The sequence below is a fragment of the Petromyzon marinus genome, chromosome 56 (genome assembly GCF_048934315.1).
Source record: "Petromyzon marinus isolate PM22_M1 ecotype Great Lakes invasive population chromosome 56, UKy_Petmar_22M1.pri1.0, whole genome shotgun sequence".
NCBI lineage: Eukaryota > Metazoa > Chordata > Hyperoartia > Petromyzontiformes > Petromyzontidae > Petromyzon > Petromyzon marinus.
In genome coordinates, this window is record NC_133722.1 from 3296467 (window position 1) to 3319094 (window position 22628).

The 22628-nt window shown below is 50.0% G+C and overlaps 1 protein-coding gene across 2 annotated transcripts in view; it reads left to right on the top strand.

Annotated features, from left to right (window-relative positions):
* The window catches only part of LOC116954691 (zinc finger protein 385D-like), a 180799-nt gene that overhangs the window by 96082 nt on the left and 62089 nt on the right, over positions 1 to 22628 (top strand). The window contains exon 1 of one of the 2 annotated variants that reach the window (XM_076052464.1): positions 3189 to 4436. The exons of the other annotated variant lie outside the window; for it this stretch is intronic. Coding sequence (XP_075908579.1) covers positions 4427 to 4436 — 10 coding nt within the window. The 5' untranslated portion in view covers positions 3189 to 4426. Of the gene's footprint in view, positions 1 to 3188; positions 4437 to 22628 lie in introns of those variants that run through there. 2 annotated transcript variants of the gene reach the window in all.

Genomic DNA, 22628 nt, shown 5'->3' on the forward strand with positions numbered 1-22628 from the left:
GCGAGGATCACACAGGCACAGCGAGGATCACATGGGCATAGCGAGGATCACACGGGCATAGCAAGGATCACACAGGCATAGCAAGGATCACACAGGCACAGCGAGGATCTCACGGGTACAGCAAAGCTACACATGTAGTAGTAGCTACACGTGTAGTAGTAGTAGCTACTACTACACGTGTAGTAGTAGCAGCTACTACTACATGTGTAGTAGTAGCTACTACTACACATGTAGTAGTAGCTACTACTACACATGTAGTAGTAGCTACACGTGTAGTAGTAGCTAGACATGTAGTAGTAGCTACACATGTGGTAGTAGCTACTACTACATAGTAGCTACAATGTAGTAGTAGCTACTACTACATAGTAGCTACTATGTAGTAGTAGCTACGGGCCCCGCACTTTCAAGGGCCCCGCACTGAACGCTTTCAAGATATCAATTCCGGCTCAGTGATTCTGCACTTGCTCTATTACTATAGTACTAGACCGCCTTCAACTTATATGAACGACCGGGTGTTTAAGGTTAGCGAATTGTTGTATTATCCGGCTGTTTAGCAAATGAAAAAATACAATTACTTCACTATGCAAGCTAAAAATGCATGTGTTTTAATATTTACGTGGTGATGGTGGTGGTGGTGATGGCGATGATGGTGGTGATGGTGATGATGATGGTGGTGTTGGTGATGTTGTTGGTAATGATGGTGATGGTGTTGGTGATGATGGTGTTGGTGATGCTGATGGTGGTGATGATGATGATAGTGGTGATGGCGATGATGATGGTGGTGTTGGTGATGGTGTTGGTAATGATGGTGATGGTGTTGGTGATGATGATGGTGATGATGGTGTTGGTGATGCTGATGGTGGTGATGATGATGATGGTGATGATGATGATGGTGATGATGGTGGTGTTGGTGATGCTGATGGTGGTGATGATGATGGTGGTGATGATGATGGTGCTGATGATGATGGTGGTGATGGCGATGGTGTTGGTAATTATGGTGTTGGTGATGATGATGGTGGTGATGATGGTGTTGGTGATACTGATGGTGGTGATGATGATGGTGGTGATGATGATGGTGTTGGTGATACTGATGGTGGTGATGATGATGGTAATGATGATGATGATGATGGTGATGGCGAGATCCCCTTTCTGAGGAGTGCGGGACCATCGCCAGATTGAGTTTGCCGAAGATTAAATCGTCGAAAACAGACAATTACTCACGTGGCAACGTAAGAAACAACTTACTTTGTTTCATGAAACCCTCTGCCTTTATTAACATTGCATATTTGCGTTGTTGTTGTACCGATTGGGAGCCAAAGGGGTTACAAGGCTGTATCAAAAGTTAATAAACCACTGAGTGTAGAGCCATCCCGTACGTTGGCCACGTCTGGCCAACGTGGAAGAATAGGCCAAAATGTACCCACTTAGAGGGACTCTCTAGACGAGTGGTTCTTCTTCTGGGGGTGCGAGATGCCCCTTTCTGGCGGGGGGGGGGGGGGTGTGCAACACGTGGCCAGATTTTTATTTTATTTTAGAAGGCAAATCTGATGGAAAAACGGAGCAACGCAACGTTCAGCAACGCACTTCGCCGCGTCGACCCCTCTGCGTCTATCGACATTTGCGCGTCGATTGTCAACGATCGAGAGAGATCTGGACGAGCTCCCTCCATGGTTCGCGAGCCCCTCCGGCAGACGAGGAGGCCTGCCTCGGCTAGGTCACCGCAGGCCACGTGCCCGGGCACGTGGCTACAGCGCAGTCGCTGTGAGGCTCGCATCGAGGGAGCTAAACGGGCGCGGCACGGGCTGGGTACGAGCCGCGTTGCTGTGCCGCGAAAGGACGCTCCTGGGCAGTGCCAGGCAAGGTGCACGTAGCTGGGGATGAGGTCGCGGAGGGGGATGCCACGTGAGGGGTAGGGGTTAGGGGTGGGTCAGCTCGGAGGTGGAGTTCAGCATCAGTAGCACGGGGCAGAGATTCACAGCCACTCTCCATGCCTCTCACCTCTCTCTCACCTCTCTCTCTTCAACCAACCTCACGCTCATCCCCCCCCCCCCTCATCACGTCCCGCATATCGTAGCGCCCACCTCTTCTGCTCCCCCCCCCATTCACCCCCACCCGGTACATCATCACCTACATCATCACCACCACCATCACCACCACCATCAACACCACCACCATCACCACCATCATCACCACCACCATCAACACCACCACCACCATGATCATCACCACCATCAACACCACCACCATCACCACCACCATCATCACCACCATCACCACCACCATCACCACCACCACCACCATCATCACCACCACCACCAACACCACCATCACCACCACCACCACCACCATCACCACCACCATCACCACCACCATCACCATCACCACCATCACCACCACCATCACCAACATCACCACCACCATCACCACATCACCATCACCACCACCACCACCACCACCATCACCACCATCACCACCACCATCACCAACATCACCACCACCATCACCACATCACCATCACCACCACCACCACCATCACCACCATCACCACCACCATCACCACCACCACCACCATCATCACCACCACCACCAACACCACCATCACCACCACCACCACCACCATCACCACCACCATCACCACCACCACCATCACCACCATCACCACCACCATCACCAACACCACCACCATCACCACCATCACCACCATCACCATCACCACCATCACCACCATCACCATCACCACCATCACCACCACCATCACCACCACCATCACCACCACCATCACCACCACCATCACCACCACCATCACCACCATCACCACCATCACCACCACCATCACCACCATCACCACCACCATCACCATCACCACCATCACCACCACCATCACCATCACCACCATCACCACCACCATCACCATCACCACCATCACCACCACCACCACCATCACCACCACCATCACCACCACCATCACCACCACCACCATCACCACCACCACCATCACCACCATCACCACCACCACCATCACCACCATCACCACTATCACCACCATCACCACCACCATCACCACCATCACCACCACCATCACCACCACGCATTGCCGTCTGCGTGCGTGGCGGTGTTGGTGAGAGGGGGCGTGGAGCCCCTCCCCTCTACTCCTTCTCCCTCCCCGCACGGCACCTCCCCCCCCCGCCCCATCCCCCCGCCCCTCCCCGCGAGGAGAGGAATGAGCGAGGAATGAGCGCGCGCGCGCGCACGAGCGCGCGAGTCATTGACGCGCGGAGGTCGCGGCGCGAGTCCTGGGGAGACGCGAGCGAGCGAGGGAGCGAATTCAGATTCCGGAGCGAATGAATCGCGCGGCGAATGAATCGCGCGGCGAATGAATCACGAGGGCAGCCTTCGATCCGGACGAGCGTGCGTCTCGGGATGAGTGGCGGGCGACTCGAAGGAGGATTTTGATGTAGCGTGAGTGAACGACTCGACATGGAAGGACGTTAGCGAGAGACGCGGCGAGCGAGCGACTGGCGGACGTTGATCGACCGCGGCCGCGCTGCAGGAGGCGACACGCGGTGTCACGTGACGAGGAACGACTCGGACTCACGCTGAACGACTCGACACTGACAGGACACTTGAGGGAGATCGCACTGCGCGCGACGGCGAACGACTCGGCTCAGTACGTTAGTGAACGACTCAGTACGTTAGTGAACGACTCAGTACGTCAGTGAACGACTCGACTCGTTAGTGAACGACTCAGTACGTCAGTGAACGACTCAGTACGTCAGTGAACGACTCAGTACGTTAGTGAACGAATCGACTCGTTAGTGAACGACTCAGTACGTTAGTGAACGACTCAGTACGTTAGTGAACGATTCGACTCGTTAGTGAACGACTCAGTACGTTAGTGAACGATTCAGTACGTTAGTGAACGACTCGACTCGTTAGTGAACGACTCAGCTCGTTAGTGAACGACTCGACTCGTTAGTGAACGACTCAGTTCGTCAGTGAACGACTCGACTCGTTAGTGAACGACTCAGTTAGTCATCGAACGACTCTACTCGTTAGTGAACGACTCGACTCGTTAGTGAACGACTCAGTATGTTAGTGAACGACTCAGTACGTTAGTGAACGACTCAGTACGTTCGTGAACGACTCGTTAGTGAACGACTCGTTAGTGAACGACTCAGCTCGTTAGTGAACGACTCAGTACGTTCGTGAACGACTCGACTCGTTAGTGAACGACTCGTTAGTGAACGACTCAGCTCGTTAGTGAACGACTCAGTACGTTAGTGAACGATTCGGCTCATCTGTGAACGACTCGGAACAACGGGGAACGACTCACAACAACGGGGAACGACTCACAACAACGGGGAACGACTCACAACAACGGGGAACGACGCACGGAGGCAACATCTCCCCTGCAGAAACCGCAGCTATGCTTCTTGGTGAGTGCGCGGTGCGCGTGTCCATCATCCCCGGGTGGCGGATAAAATTGCTACCACCTTGTGAAGATTCTGGTTGCTTAGGGGCCAATCAGTGGTCGGGCGTCTCCCACTGGGGGAGACAAAGGCGACCGGGCGTGGTGCTGGCCACCCACCCCCTCGTGTGCCGTGCCGGCCTTCACAGGAGCTCCTCGCTAACAGCACTTGCCCCAACAGTCTGTCAAGGCTACACGGGGGATCTTTGTCTTTTGTGTGTGTGTGTGTGTGCACCTGGGGCCAGCGGTGGTTATCACGGTTCGCGCGCTGCGCTACGAACCCGGCGACCCGAGTTTGATTCCCGAGTGCGGTCTGTCAAGACGTCTAACACCTTTGGGGAGACAAAGGCGGCCTGGCGTGGCGCTGACCTCATCGGTTTATCACGTGAGCCGTGCCGGCCTTCATAGCTGCTCACTAAGAGCACTTGCACAGTGCCAACAGTTCTGTGTGGGGGCTACACGGGGGAGCTTTGCCTTTGCATGCGTGTGTATGTCTGTGAATTTGTGAGTGTATGAGTCTGTGTGTGCGCCTGGAGATAGTTGAGTGTCTTTGCCTGTGTATCTGTGTGTGTAGAGTGCTCGCTAACAGCACTTGCCCCAAGAGTCCGTTCAGGCTATACGGGGGATATTTGTCTTTGTGTATGTGTCCGTGTATGTATGTATGTTAGTGTATGTGTGTAAGTGTATATCGTATATGTGTGTATTAATTTGTGTGTGTATATCTGTGGGCAGTTGAGTCTTTGCGTGTGTACCTATGTGTGTGTACCTGTGTGTGTACCTCTTTGCTTGCGAAACGTGGACCCCCCTAATGGAACATCTTCGCCGGTTAGAAACATTTAGGCTGGCCTGCCTACGATCCATCCTGGGTTTAACCAGACTGGATTGTGTGAGGAGCTCACAAATCCTTGAAAGATCTGGGCAGGGTCCCATCGGTGAGCTCCTCCGGCAGGCAAGGCTGCGATGGCTGGGTCATGTAGCCCGCATGCCCAGCCACCGCATGCCGAAACAGCTTTTTTTGGCCGGATTGAGGGGGCTAAGCGGGCGCGGCACGGGCTAGAGAAGAGATGGAGTGATGTGGTACAGGAGGACGTGGAGCTGAGTGGACTTGCCGATGACTGGTACCAGCGGTGTCAAGATCGGCCTCTGTGGAGGAGGCTCGTGAAGGATGCTACTGGGCAGTTGGAGGCAGTCGCCCTCCAACAACAACGGAGGGCGGAGGAGCGACGCTCACAACAACGAGCGGAGCGCTGGGTGGCTAAAGCACAGCAGGTTGGCACAGTAGGGGGCACAGGTGGTGCATCAGCCAGTCATCTCAGTCAGTCGACCCGTGGCACCTGGGTCTGCCCAGTGACCTCCTGCCAGCGGGCGTTCGACACTTCACGTGGCCTCACGGTGCACATAGCCTGGCACAAGCGTCGTGGTGACGTCACCGCCACTTAGTGGCGAATGGCGGTTGTTGTTGTACCTGTGTGTGTACCTGTGCGTGTGTGTACCAGTGTGTGTACCTGTGCGTGTGTGTACCAGTGTGTGTACCTGTGTGTGTGTACCTGTGTGTGTGTGTACCTGTGTGTGTACCTGTGTGTGTGTGTACCAGTGTGTGTACCTGTGTGTGTGTGTACCTGTGTGTGTACCTGTGTGTGTACCTGTGTGTGTGTGTACCAGTGTGTGTGTACCTGTTTGTGTGTGTACCTGTGTGTGTACCTGTGTGTGTACCCGTGTGTGTGTGTACCAGTGTGTGTGTACCTGTTTGTGTGTGTACCTGTGTGTGTGTGTACCTGTGTGTGTACCTGTGTGTGCGTGTACTAGTGTGTGTGTGTGTACCTGTTTGTGTGTGTACCTGTGTGTGTGTGTACCTGTGTGTGTACCCGTGTGTGTGTGTACCAGTGTGTGTGTACCTGTTTGTGTGTGCGTACGTATCGTGGGGAGCGGTGGTGCAGTGGTTACCGCGCTGTGCTACGAACCTGGCGGATCCGTGTTAGATATCTGAACCGGTCCTGGGCCTCCCCTAGGTCGACTCAGCCTCAAACGAGTACATGGTGCGGCGTGTAAACATCGCCACCGGGGAGACAAAGGCGGTCGGGCGTGGTGCTGGCCACCCACCCCCTGTGTAGGTGATCGCCAACAGCGCCCGCCACAACACTCTGGGAAAGTCTTACGGGGGTGGGGGGGGTGGTGATCTTTGTCTCTGGAGCGGTGGCGCAGGGGTTAGCGCGCCGCGAGTGGGTGAGTGAGTTGGTGAGTGAGTCGGTGTGCATGCGAGTGAGTGGGTGGGTGAGTTGGTGAGTGAGTCGGTGAGTGAGTCGTGTGTGTTTGCGAGTGGGTGAGTGAGTTGGTGAGTGAGTTGGTGAGTGAGTGGGTGTGCATGCGAGTGGGTGAGTGAGTTGGTGAGTGAGTTGGTGAGTGAGTTGGTGAGTGAGTCGGTGTGCATGCGAGTGGGTGAGTGAGTTGGTGAGTGAGTGAGTGGGTGAGTGAGTGGGTGAGTGAGTTGGTGAGTGAGTCGGTGTGCATGCGAGTGGGTGAGTGAGTTGGTGAGTGAGTTGGTGAGTGAGTCGGTGTGCATGCGAGTGGGTGAGTGAGTTGGTGAGTGAGTTGGTGAGTGAGTCGGTGTGCATGCGAGTGGGTGAGTGAGTTGGTGAGTGAGTGGGTGAGTGATTCGGTGAGTATGCGAGTGGGTGAGTGAGTTGGTGAGTGAGTGGGTGAGTGATTCGGTGAGTATGCGAGTGGGTGAGTGAGTTGGTGAGTGAGTGGGTGAGTGATTCGGTGAGTATGCGAGTGGGTGAGTGAGTTGGTGAGTGAGTTGGTGAGTGAGTCGGTGTGCATGCGAGTGGGTGAGTGAGTTGGTGAGTGAGTGGGTGAGTGAGTCGTGAGTATGCGAGTGGGTGAGTGAGTCGGTGTGTATGCGAGTGGGTGAGTGAGTGGGTGGGTGAGTGAGTGGGTGAGTGAGTCGGTGTGTATGCGAGTGGGTGAGTCGGTGTGTATGCGAGTGGGTGAGTGAGTGGGTGAGTGAGTGGGTGAGTGAGTTGGTGAGTGAGTCGGTGTGTATGCGAGTGGGTGAGTGAGTCTGTGGGTATGCGAGTGGGTGAGTGAGTGGGTGAGTGAGTTGGTGAGTGAGTCGGTGTGTATGCGAATGGGTGAGTGAGTGGGTGAGTGAGTCGGTGTGTATGCGAGTGGGTGAGTGAGTGAGTCTGTGTGTATGCGAGTGCGTGAGTGGGTGAGTGAGTGGGTCGGTGTGTATGCGAGTGGGTGAGTGAGTGGGTCGGTGTGTATGCGAGTGGGTGAGTGAGTCGGTGTGTATGCGAGTGGGTGAGTGAGTGGGTGAGTGAGTTGGTGAGTGAGTCGGTGTGTATGCGAGTGGGTGAGTGAGTGGGTGAGTGAGTCGGTGTGTATGTGAGTGCGTGAGTGAGTGGGTGAGTGAGTTCGTGAGTGAGTCGGTGTGTATGCGAGTGGGTGAGTCGGTGTGTATGCGAGTGGGTGAGTGAGTGGGTGAGTGAGTTGGTGAGTGAGTCGTGTGTGTTTGCGAGTGGGTGAGTGAGTGGGTGAGTGAGTTGGTGAGTGAGTCGGTGTGTATGCGAGTGGGTGAGTGAGTGAGTTGGTGAGTGAGTCGGTGTGTGTATGCGAGTGGGTGAGTGAGTGGGTGCGTGAGTCGGTGTGTATGTGAGTGGGTCAGTGAGTAGGTGAGTGAGTTGGTGAGTGAGTGGGTGAGTGAGTTGGTGAGTGAGTCGGTGTGTATGTGAGTGGGTCAGTGAGTGGGTGAGTGAGTTGGTGAGTGAGTGGGTGAGTGAGTCGGTGTGTATGCGAGTGGGTCAGTGAGTGGGTGAGTGAGTTGGTGAGTGAGTCGGTGTGTTGGCGAGTGGGTGAGTGGGTGAGTGAGTTGGTGAGTGAGTCGGTGTGTATGCGAGTGGGTGAGTGAGTGGGTAAGTGGGTATGTATGCGAGTGGGTTGGTGAGTGAGTTGGTGAGTGAGTCGGTGTGTATGCGAGTGGGTGAGTGAGTGGGTGAGTAGGTATGTATGCGAGTGGGTGGGTGAGTGGGTGTGTATGCGAGTTGGTGAGTGAGTGGGTGAGTGAGTGGGTGTGTATGCGAGTGGGTGAGTGGGGGAGTGAGTGGGTGAGTGGGGGAGTGAGTGGGTGAGTGAATGAGTGTGTTGGCGAGTGGGTGAGTGAGTTGGTGAGTGAGTAAATCGGCCTTTACCATCGCCTAGTCGTGGCCGGTTTACCCGGCAGGTGCAGCCGAGTTTCCTGGCCTTTCATTCGCGCGGGGATCTACGGATGTAACGCACTACTTTACAAATATAAATTGTGATTAATATTTATCTACGCACTACTTTACAAATGTAGATTTTCACTATTATTTATCCACGCACTACTTTACAAATGTGAATTGTGATTATTATTTATCTACGCACTACTTTACAAGTGTAGATTGTGATTAATATTTATCTACGCACTACTTTACAAATGCAAATTGTCATTAATATTTATCTACGCACTACTTTACAAGTGTAGATTGTGATTAATATTTATCTACGCACTACTTTACAAATGTAAATTGTTAATAATATTTATCTACGCACCACTTTACAAATGTAAATTGTTAATAATATTTATCTACGCACTACTTTACAAATGTAAATTGTGATTAATATTTATCTACGCACTACTTTACGAATGTAAATTGTCATTAATATTTATCCACGCACTACTTTACAAATGTGAATTGTGATTATTATTTATCTACGCACTACTTTATGAATGTAAATTGTGATTAATATTTATCTACGCACTACTTTACAAATGTGAATTGTGATGATTATTTATCTACGCACTACTTTACAAATGTAAATTGTGATTAATATTTATCTACGCACTACTTTACAAATGTAAATTGTGATTAATATTTATATACGCACTACTTTACAAATGTAAATTGTTATTAATATTTATCTACGCACTACTTTACAAATGTAAATTGTCATTATTATTTATCTACGCACTACTTTACGAATGTAAATTGTGATGATTATTTATTTGCGATACGCGATGACTTCTGTTCGATTCAACGCTTGCTGACTCCTCCAATAAGATGCCGTGCCGCTGATGGGATGCGTGAAATACTACTTCTCATACTCATCATCATACTCATCATCATAATCATCATCATAAAGCAAAATCATCATCATAAGCAAAATCATCATAATCATCATACTGTCATAATCATCGTTATAATCATCGTTATAATCATCATTATAATCATCATTATTATCACAATCATAATCATCGTCATGCTACGTTCACGCTCTGCGTGGCCAAGTGATGAGAATGCTGCCCGCCCGTTTGTCCTCCCGGGTGTTTCCGGCGTCGCCATTGGCGGAGCCCGCGTCACGTGGTGCTTTTAGGCCGAGTCGACCTAGGGGGCGGGGGGAGCCATTGTCTCGTGGCGACTGCCATTGTTTGAAGGGTCGCGCGCTAATCGGTGCGCGTCCAATCAAAAGTCAGCGTCAGGCGAGCATCCCCCCCTCCCATAGAAATACAAAGATCCCCCGTGTAGCCTGTAACAGACTGTTGGGGCAAGTGCTGTTAGCGAGCACCTGTGAAGGCCGGCACGGCACACGAGGGGGTGGGTGGCCAGCACCACGCCCGACCGCCTTTGTCTCCCCCAGTGGCGATGTTTACACACCGCGCCAGGTACTCATTTGCGGCTGAGTCGACCTAGGGGAGGCCCAGGACCGGTTCAGATTATCGTCACTCGGTGTTGCCCGCGAGCGGGAATCGAACCAGGGTGGTCAGGTTCGTAGTACGGTTGGCTACGTACGGTGCGAAAGAAGTTCAACACACACATGTTGAGACACACAAAGTTCCCCAAAGTTCCCCCGTGTAGCCTTATCGGACTGTAGGGGCAAGTGCTGTCAGCGAGCACCCCAGTGGCGATGTTCCCACACCGCACGAGGAACTTTACTCATTTGAGGCTGAGTCTACCTAGGGGGGGGGAGGCTTCAGGACTTAAATCCGAGTACCTGGCACTGGGGGAGACAAAGGCGGTCAGGAGTGGCGCTGGTCACCCAACCGCCGTGCCAGATATTTCGCAAACAGCGCCCGGCCCACCGATCCGCGTGAGCCGACATAGTGGGATTCTTGTCTTAATCTTTGCTTGTAATCACATCTCTCCGTTCGTGTGTGTGTGTAACCACATATCTATTAATGTGGCGTATGTGTGTGTGTAACCACGTATCTATAAATGTGACGTGGGTGCGTGCGCGGTGTAGCCTGCGTCGGAAAGTATTCGGCGATTTACAGGAATTATAAATAGTCAACGTCTTATCCGCATAATCCTCTCTCGATATCAAAAAACGAGACTCATCAGGCGTCAGCGCTTAGAATATGACCTCGAATAGAGACGAGGGGGAGGGGAGGGGCGGAGGAGGAGGGGAGTAGGAGGAAGAGGAGGGGGGGAGGGGGAAAGGAGGAGGAGGGGAGGAGGGGGAGAATGACGAAGATGACGAGGAGGGGAGGAGTGGTCTTAGCCCTTTGAAGGAATCTGGTGGTGATGGTGGCGATGTCGTGTGCGGTGTGGATCCATCACCCCTGAGCGCAGCAGCAGTTGTTCTCTCTCAGAGCGAGCTCTGAGATACCCAGATCCCGTGGGTCGTTCTCATCACCACCACCACTAAAACTAGCACAACCACCACCACTAAAACTAGCACAACCACCACCACTAAAACTAGCACAACCACCACTAAAACTAGCACAACCACCACTAAAACTAGCACAACCACCACCACTAAAACTAGCACAACCACCACCACTAAAACTAGCACAACCACCACTAAAACTAGCACAACCACCACTAAAACTAGCACAACCACCACCACTAAAACTAGCACAACCACCACCACTAAAACTAGCACAACCACCACTAAAACGAGCACAACCACCACTAAAACTAGCACAACCACCACCACTAAAACTAGCACAACCACCACCACTAAAACTAGCACAACCACCACTAAAACTAGCACAACCACCACTAAAACTAGCACAACCACCACCACTAAAACTAGCACAACCACCACCACCACCACTAAAACTAGCACAACCACCCCCACTAAAACTAGCACAACCATCACCACTAAAACTAGCACAACCACCACCACTAAAACTAGCACAACCACCACCATTAAAACTAGCACAACCACCACCACTAAAACTAGCACAACCACCACCACTAAAACTAGCACAACCACCACCACTAAAACTAGCACAACCACCACCACTAAAACTAGCACAACCACCACCACTAAAACTAGCACAACCACCACCACTAAAACTAGCACAACCACCACCACTAAAACTAGCACAACCACCACTAAAACTAGCACAACCACCACTAAAACTAGCACAACCACCACCACTAAAACTAGCACAACCACCACGAAAACTAGCACAATCACCACGAAAACTAGCACAACCACCACCATTAAAACTAGCACAACCACCACCACCACCACTAAAACTAGCACAACCACCACCACTAAAACTAGCACAACCACCGCCACTAAAACTAGCACAACCACCACTAAAACTAGCACAACCGCCACCACCACTAAAACTAGCACAACCACCACCACTAAAACTAGCACAACCACCGCCACTAAAACTAGCACAACCACCACTAAAACTAGCACAACCGCCACCACTAAAACAAGCACAGCCACCACCACTAAAACTAGCACAACCACCACCACTAAAACTAGCACAACCACCACCACTAAAACTAGCACAACCACCACCACCACCACTAAAACTAGCACAACCACCACCACTAAAACTAGCACAACCACCACCACTAAAACTAGCACAACACCACTAAAACTAGCACAACCACCACCACCACTAAAACTAGCACAACCACCACTAAAACTAGCACAACCACCACGAAAACTAGCACAACCACCACCATTAAAACTAGCACAACCACCACCACCACTAAATCTAGCACAACCACCACCACTAAAACTAGCACAACCACCGCCACTAAAACTAGCACAACCACCACTAAAACTAGCACCACTAAAACTAGCATAACAACCACCACCACTGAAACTAGCACAACCACCACCACTAAAACTAGCACAACCACCACCACTAAAACTAGCACAACCACCACCACCACTAAAACTAGCACAACCACCACCACCACCACTAAAACTAGCACAACCACCACCACTAAAACTAACACAACCACCACCACTAAAACTAGCACAACCACCACCACTAAAACTAGCACAACCACCCCTAAAACTAGCACAACCACCACCACCACTAAAACTAGCACAACGACCACTAAAACTAGCACAACCACCACCACTAAAACTAGCACAACCACCACTAAAACTAGCACAACCACCACCACTAAAACTAGCACAACCACCACGAAAACTAGCACAACCACCACCACTAAAACTAGCACAACCACCACCACTAAAACTAGCACAACCACCACCACTAAAACTAGCACAACAACCACCACCACTAAAACTAGCACAACCACCACCACTAAAACTAGCACAACCACCACCACCACTGAAACTAGCACAACCACCACCACTAAAACTAGCACAACCACCACCACTAAAACTAGCACAACCACCACCACCACTAAAACTAGCACAACCACCACCAGTAAAACTAGCACAACCACCACCACCACTAAAACTAGCACAACCACCACCACTAAAACTAACACAACCACCACCACTAAAACTAGCACAACCACCACCACCACTAAAAGTAGCACAACCACCACCACCACCACTAAAACTAACACAACCACCACCACTAAAACTAGCACAACCACCACCACCACTAAAAGTAGCACAACCACCACCACCACCACTAAAACTAGCGCGAGAGAGACAGAGAGAGGCTGCTTGGCAGTGTTTTGGCATCGAGGAGCGGAGGGTGCTCGGGCAACCAAAATTACTATAATGAGAAGATCCAATTTTCTTGCTGTGGTTTTCACACCTGATGATGATTGCTTGTGTTGCAGTCGAAACGTCGTAAGAATTGTATTGTTTTATATTTTTATTATTTTATTGTTTCCCTTCTACGTGACTTTACCGAAAGAACCAAGAATATGAAATCCTGCAGTCACGAAAGCTTTAAATCAAAATTTAAGATCCATTTTGTTGTTGTTGTTGTTCAAATTCGGTTTTAAAAACCAAAATAATAATTAAGAAGATTCATTATGAGACCTCCTTTGCCAGAAACAAGATATAGGAATAGGTTTTACCCTTTTAACTGGCACAAAAACTGACACCTTTATTCAAGGCATCATGGTTGCAATGACCACAACACAAGCAGTCAAAATGCAAACAAAAAAGACAACTCTGATAATAATATGCACTGTCCTTGAATTTGATTGGTCCACACCCGAGACAGCTTTTCTTAGAGCCTAGTCTCCATTGGTGTTGGACCAGAAGACGCCAAAAGGCGTACAACTCAAAAACAGCGCACTATCTATCAGAATATTGAGGGCTCGGGGTGAGCATTTTGGCATCTTCTGGTCCAACACCAATGGAGACTAGGCTCTAAGAAAATCTGTCTCGGGTGTGGACAAATCAAATTCAAGGACAGTGCATATTATTATCAGAGTTGTCTTTTTTGTTTGCATTTTGACTGCTTGTGTTGTGGTCATTGCAAACATGATGCCTTGAATAAAGGTGTCAGTTTTTGTGCCAGTTAAAAGGGTAAAACCTATTCCTATAAGAAGATTCATTTTTAGTTGTTGTTGAAATTCGGTTTAACAAAAATACTAAATGAGAAACCAAAACAATAAGATCCATTTTGTTGTTCAAATTCGGTCCAATAAAAAAAACAAATTTCTAGAGGCACAATGCACTGCGGTGAAGCCGTACGCCAGGAGTGCTTCTTCCTCTTCTTCTTCTTCTTCCTCTGCTTCTTCTTCTTCTTCTTCCTCTGCTTCTTCTTCTTCTTCCTCTGCTTCTTCTTCTTCCTCTTCTTCTTCCTCTTCCTCTGCTTCTTCTTCTTCTTCCTCTTCTTCTTCCTCTTCTTCTTCTTCTTCTTCTTCTTCTTCTTCTTCTTCTTCTTCCTCTGCTTCTTCTTCTTCCTCTGCTTCTTCTTCTTCTGCTTCTTCTTCTTCTTCCTCTGCTTCTTCTACTTCTTCCTCTGCTTCTTCTTCTTCTTCTTCTGCTTCTTCTTCTTCTTCCTCTGCTTCTTCTTCTTCTTCCTCTGCTTCTTCTTCTTCTTCCTCTGCTTCTTCTTCTTCTTCCTCTGCTTCTTCTTCGTCTTCCTCTGCTTCTTCTTCTTCTTCCTCTGCTTCTTCTACTTCTTCCTCTGCTTCTTCTTCTTCTTCTGCTTCTTCTTCTTCTTCCTCTGCTTCTTCTTCTTCTTCCTCTGCTTCTTCTTCTTCTTCCTCTGCTTCTTCTTCTTCTTCCTCTGCTTCTTCTTCGTCTTCCTCTGCTTCTTCTTCTTCTTCCTCTGCTTCTTCTTCTTCCTCTGCTTCTTCTTCACCTGGGGCTGCGAGAAGCCCTTTCTGGGGGTGCGACACATGGCTAGATTTGTATTCTTTTAGAAGGCAAATCATCGACAAACGCACATTCAGCACGGGGCAACGCAACGTACAACAACGCACTTTGTCGCGTCAACCCCTCTGCGTGTATTAACATTGCGTGGCGTCATCACGACTCAGAGCCGAAGGGGGAGGTGCAAGGCTGCAGTAAAGGTTTAGAACCACACACGTACACACACACACGTACACACGTACGTACACACACACACGTACACACACACACGTACGTACACACGTACACACACGTACACACACACACGTACACACACACACACGTACACACACACGTACGTACACACGTACACACACGTACACATACACGTACGTACACACACGTACGTACACACACACACGTACACACACACACGTACACACACACGTACACACACACGTACATACACACACGTACACAAACACGTACGTACACACACACGTACGCACACACGTACGTACACACACACGTACACACACACGTACACACGTACACACACACGTACACACACGTAGACACACACGTACACACACGTACACACACACGTACGTACACACGTACACACGTACACACACACACGTACACACACACGTACACACACACGTAACACACACACGTACACACACACACGTACACACACACGTACACACACACACGTACACACACACACACACGTACACACACACACGTACGTACACACACGTACACACGTACACACACGTACACACACGTACGTACGTACACACGTACACACACGTACACACACACGTACGTACGTACACACGTACACACACATGTACGTACACACACACACGTACGTACACACACGTACGTACATACGTACGTACACACACGTGTACGTACATGTGTGTGCGTGTTGTGTGTGTGCGTGTTGTGTGTGTGCGTGTGTTTGTGTGCGTGTTGTGTGTGTGCGTGTTGTGTGTGCGCGTGTTGTGTGTGCGTGTGTTGTGTGTGCGTGTGTGTGTGCGTGTGAGCGATAGTGTAGCGGTTAGCGCTACGCTGCGCTATGAACCTGGCGACTCCGGTTCGATTCCCGCTCACGGCCAACACCAGTGACGATTATCTGAACCGGTACCGGGCCTCCCCTAGGTCGACTCAGCCTCAAATGAGTACCTGGTGCGGTGTGTAAACATTTCCACTAGGGAGACAAAGGCGGTCGGGCGTGGTGCTGGCCACCGACCCCCTCGTGTATCGTTCCGGCCTTCATAGGTGCTACTCGCTAACAGCACTTGCCCCTACAGTCTGTTAAGGCTACACATTATTATTAGCATTATAATTGTCATCATATTATCAGCATTATAATCACAGTTATTGTCATCATTACTATCACCAATATTATCATCATTATAATTATTTTCATTATTATTACCATGATTATAATCACGATTATCATAATCATCATCACCATTCTCATCACCATCGTAGCTGTCGCCCTGGTGACGCGGCCCGCTCGTACAGCGGTCGCTGGGTGAGTCTATCTCCCGGCGCGGCAGGCGAGGCCACAGCGAGAGGTCCATCCCAGTCCCCTACTCCCTCCCCCCACTCCCCCTAAGACCATGAATCACAAAACCGTCAACACATTCCTCGACAGCGACGTGGGCCAACCAAACGAATATTCAGTCTGCACCAACGTGCGACGTTTCGGGCAATGCCCCTCTGTTCTGATATGCTGGGGAGGTGGGGGGGGGGTGGTGGTGGTGGTGCAGGGAGGGGGGAAGTGACATTTCTGCTGCGGCCGTGGGCCGAAACGTCGCGTATTATATCTATCGACAGACACACGCACAGCGACGTGTCCTTCGCTGAAGGCCACACGGCGTGGCCGGCGTTGACTGACGAGTTGCGCGAAGTCAGCGATCGCTGCGTCTGATGAAGCTGCGCTGCCAACGAGGCTGGGCATCCATCCCTCCAATCCATCACGTGGCTTGTACCACCTGTCTCACCCCCCCTCCCTCCCTCGCCTGCAGCAGCAGCAGCAGCAGTATAAATAAATGGGTTTCACCGTAGCGAAGTCAATCGGTGGGTCGCGTAGTGGTGGGGTAAAGTGTGGGCACACTCCCCGACTCGCTCTCTCTCACTCTCTCTCACTCTCTAGCTCGCTCTCTCTCTCACTCTCTAGCTCGCTCTCTCTCTCACTCTCTAGCTCGCTCTCTCTCTCACTCTCTAGCTCGCTCTCCCTCTCACTCTCTCACTCTCTAGCTCGCTCTCTCACTCTCTAGCTCGCTTTCTCTCTCACTCTCTCACTCTCTAGCTCGCTCTCTCTCGCGCGCTCTCTCTCACACTCTCTAGCTCGCTCTCTCTCTGTCTCACTCTCTCACTCTCTAGCTCGCTCTCTCTCACACTCTCTAGCTCGCTCTCTCTCACACTCTCTAGCTCGCTCTCTCTCACTCTCTCACTCTCTAGCTCGCTCTCTCTCACACTCTCTAGCTCGCTCTCTCTCTCACTCTCTAGCTCGCTCTCTCTCACTCTCTAGCTCGCTCTCTCTCTCACTCTCTAGCTCGCTCTCTCTCACTCTCTAGCTCGCTCTCTCTCTCACTCTCTAGCTCGCTCTCTCTCTCACTCTCTAGCTCGCTCTCTCTCTCACTCTCTAGCTCGCTCTCTCTCTCACTCTCTCACTCTCTCTCACTCTCTCACTCTCTAGCTCGCTCTCTCTCTCACTCTCTCTCACTCTCTCACTCTCTCACTCTCTAGCTCGCTCTCTCTCACACTCTCTAGCTCGCTCTCTCTCTCTCTCTCACTCTCTAGCTCTCTCTCTCTCACTCTCTAGCTCGCTCTCTCTCACTCTCTCACTCTCTAGCTCGCTCTCTCACTCTCTCACTCTCTCTCTCACTCTCTCGCTCTCTCTTTCACTCTCTAGCTCGATCTCTCTCTCTCACTCTCATGTTTTTTGTTTGCATGTTGACTGAAGGTATTGTGGTTAATACAGACATGAATCCTCGTAAAAGGTTTCAGTTTTGTTGCCAGAAAAAAGGGGAAAACCCTATTATTAGACTCTACCGTTTTTTCCCGCATATAACCCGCGGGGTATACCACTTTTTACAAACAAAACAAGACCCTGCAGGGTATATGGAGGTGTGGGCTATCCCAAAAATATTTTACACGTATGACATGTCATAACTCATTTAATTTTTCATGGTAGGACTATCCAGTTTGCAACACTCACCTTTGACTAAAGCACTGCTGAATAAACCACTCACTCTAAAATTGCACGTGTTATCACGTTTAAAATTATTCGAATTGTTTGTACAATGAAGCGAAAATGTTTGAAGTGGGCGCACTTTGTTTACCGTAATACTTTCAGTGCCTGTAGGGGAGGTGCAAAAGTTTCAGCCGAGGCAATGGATTGCATCATGGGAAGGGCCTTAACAAGCGTCTACCAAACGCGGAATCATAATTGCCGAGTCCCTTAGGCCGCTGCTATTGGCTGAGCACTATACAGTCGCGACCATGAGCTTTGTTTCAAACTTCCAATGGCTTTGTTGCCAGGAGGCAAATGGCGTTACCGTAGTGCTGCTATTGTCTGCGCAGTGCGCAATCTACCAGTGCTAAAACTGTACAGGTGTAATTACCGGTCCAGTAGATGTAATATGATGAGGTCGAATGCTGGTAAACCTAACAGGACGCTTACTTACTTATCAACCAGTTATGTGTTACTTATTTATTGGCTATTTACTTTCGTTACTTATTTACTGTTTTAAGTTCACTCGTTTCTGCTTAGTTTATTTTCTTTGTGTATGATTTTAATGTTAACAATTGATAGTATTACAAATGTAAACTTTGTATTAATATGATGGAATTAAGCTGCGGTAACGAAGTTAAAGATATGAATGCATGCGGGGTATATGGAGGTGCGGGCTATCTGAAATTTGTTTTACACAAAACGCTATTTTTGCGGGGTATATGCGGGAAAATACGGTATTAGGGCAAGTGCTGTTAGCGAGTCGCTGCACCTGTGAAGGCTGGCACAGCACACGAAGGGGTGGGTGGCCAACACCACACCCGGCCGCCTTTGTCTCCCCACTGCTGATGCCAAACCCCGTTCGCCGCGAACTCGGCAAACGGGGTTTGACTCCTGCCTTACGGCCAACATCAGTGGCGAGTGAGTGATGCACGTGCACACAAAGACAAAGACAAAGATCCCCCGTATAGCCTTAACAGACTGTTGGGGCAAGTGCCGAGTAGCAGCGCCTATGAAGGCCCGGAACAGCACCACACGAGGGGATGGGTGGCCAGCACCACGCCCGGCCGCTTTTATCTCCCCTAGTGGCGATGTTTTGTTTACACACCGCCACCAGGCTGAGTCGACCTAGGGGAGGCCCAGCACCGCTTCAGATAATCGTCACTGGTGTTGGCCGTGAGCTGGAATCGAACCTGGGACGCCAGGTTCGTAGCGCAGTGCGATAACCACTACACTACCGCTCCCCACACACACACTGATACACACACTGACACACAGACACACAGACAGACACACAGACAGACAAACAGACAGACACACAGACAGGCACACAGACAAACAGACAGACACACAGACAGGCACACAGACAAACAGACAGACAAACAGACAGACAAACAGACAGGCACACAGACAAACAGACAGACGCAAAGACAGACACACACACAGGCACACAGACAAACAGACAGACACAGACAGACAGACACACACACAGACACCGGCAGACACAGACACACACAGACACACACCTACGGACAGCAACTGTAGCCGGCTGTATAGGAATGCTGCTGCCGCTGCTGCTGCTGTTGGCTGCTGTGCGGCAGGCTGGTGCTATACTTGGCGTGTTGGCTGTGCCACGTTATTGTTGTTGGAGATGTGTCTTATTTTGGGAGGGGGCGGAGGGATTGGGGGCTGCAATTGTTGCTTCTGGTTGCAATGTGTTGCTCTGAAGGAGGGCCGTTGCCCGAAACGTCGCCTGCTATTGCCGGACGCCGTGTCTCCCACGCGACGCGTTCTCCCGCACAGCCGTCTTATGCAGGGTGCTGTGGGGTAGGTGGCGTGCTATGGGATGCTATGGGGACGATCTTTTGTAATGTTGGAAACTATGGGATGCTGTACTCTGCTCTGTGATACTGCGATGTACAATGGGATGCTACGGGGATGCTATTGCATGCTATGGGTATGCTACAAGGCCGTAATTATAATATGCACATCCCCCCCAATATTCAAATATGCTCAAAATGTCCCCCCCCCCTAATATATTGCTATAATAATATTTTAAAATAATTGCTATGCTATGTAAACAAAAACAACAATTCGCTAAACCTTGGTCACAATATCTGGACTTGTCTTCATTTAAATCAATGCATAGATTTATGTTTATATGATTGTGGTTGTACTTTATTAATCCCTAATCTCTGCCATTACATACAATGCAACAAGAAATGGTAAAAAAAAGGTTAAAACAGAGCAATGTTGTAATACAATACACTATTAGACATTATTGTTAAATAATTAAAAGTCCATCCCATGTGTTAGTGAATTTAAAAATATTTTCGGCAGGAAATGAGTTTTCAAATTTAGATTTTTTTTCTGGGGGGGGGGGAGGACCCCCAGGAAATTATTTGGTCCCCCCCAATGTCGACTCCATGGCTACGGCCTTGGTGTGCTGTGGTGTACTACAGGACACCATGGGCATGTTATTGCATGCTATGGGAAGCTATTAAAAGGTGCGTTGAAAAATTATAGATTTGAAGTTTTCGTGACTGCAAGAATTCATACTCTTTGTTTTTTTTTCCGGTAAAGTCACGTAGGTAAAACAAATAAAAAGTAAATCAGATCACGACTTTTCGGGCGCAACAACAAGCGTCCTTATTCAGGTTGGGACAACTTAGCGAAAGCACAACCGCTCAAGTGTGACACACTCTCGCGAAGTTATCCCAACCTGAATAAGGACGCTTGTGTTGCGCCCGAAACGTCGTGATCTAATTTATTTTTTATTGTTTTACCTACGTGACTTTACGGGAAAAAAATAAACAAGGAGTCTGCATTGAAAAATGTTAATACTCCTGTTGATACGCCTGCTGTTGTGGAGTTACTCATGCTGCCGGCTATGGCTGCAAAGTTTGGTCATGCATGTTATGTATATATCGTTTATTGTTAAATTTGAATCACAGTTCCTATGATCACTGTTGTTACATTGTTGTTATCTCCTGATTTTGGTGATTTCGAAAACGTACGGTTAAGCAATGTTTGTTTTGTTGAAGCACGCAGTTAGCCCGATAACTTTATTCTAAATTGTGCTATGGTTGTGATTGTTCGACTTGCATCCCACTGGGATCTTTGCACGCAGCGATGATACGCGGTGGCTGGTTTTCCCTGTAAGACATCGCTGGTTTTCCCTGTAAGACCTCGCTGGTTTTCCCTGTAAGACCTCGCTGGTTTTCCCTGGATGACCTCGCTGGTTTTCCCTGTAAGACCTCGCTGGTTTTCCCTGTAAGACATCGCTGGTTTTCCCTGTAAGACCTCGCTGGTTTTCCCTGTAAGACCTCGCTGGTTTTCCCTGTAAGACATCGCTGGTTTTCCCTGTAAGACATCGCTGGTTTTCCCTGGATGACCTCGCTGGTTTTCCCTGGATGACCTTGCTGGTTTTCCCTGGATGACCTCGCTGGTTTTCCCTGTAAGACCTCGCTGGTTTTCGCTGTAAGACCTCGCTGGTTTTCCCTGGATGACCTCGCTGGTTTTCCCTGTAAGACCTCGCTGGTTTTCCCTGTAAGACCTCGCTGGTTTTCCCTGTAAGACATCGCTGGTTTTCCCTGTAAGACCTCGCTGGTTTTCCCTGTAAGACCTCGCTGGTTTTCCCTGTAAGACCTCGCTGGTTTTCCCTGGATGCCCTTGCTGGTTTTCCCTGGATGACCTCGCTCGTTTTCCCTGTAAGACCTCGCTGGTTTTCCCTGTAAGACCTCGCTGGTTTTCCCTGTAAGACATCGCTGGTTTTCCCTGTAAGACCTCGCTGGTTTTCCCTGTAAGACCTCGCTGGTTTTCCCTGGATGACCTTGCTGGTTTTCCCTGGATGACCTCGCTGGTTTTCCCTGTAAGACCTCGCTGGTTTTCCCTGTAAGACCTCGCTGGTTTTCCCTGTAAGACCTCGCTGGTTTTCCCTGGATGACCTCGCTGGTTTTCCCTGGATGACCTCGCTGTTTTTCCCTGTAAGACCTCGCTGGTTTTCCCTGCAAGACCGCGCTGGTTTTCCCTGTAAGACCTCGCTGGTTTTCCCTGGATGACCTCGCTGGTTTTCCCTGGAAGACCTCGCTGGTTTTCCCTGGATGACCTGGCTGGTTTTCCCTGGAAGACCTCGCTGGTTTTCCCTGGAAGACCTTGCTAGTTTTCCCTGTAAGACCTCGCTGGTTTTCCCTGTAAGACCTCGCTGGTTTTCCCTGTAAGACATCGCTGGTTTTCCCTGTAAGACCTCGCTGGTTTTCCCTGTAAGACCTCGCTGGTTTTCCCTGTAAGACGTCGCTGGTTTTCCCTGTAAGACATCGCTGGTTTTCCCTGGATGACCTCGCTGGTTTTCCCTGGATGACCTTGCTGGTTTTCCCTGGATGACCT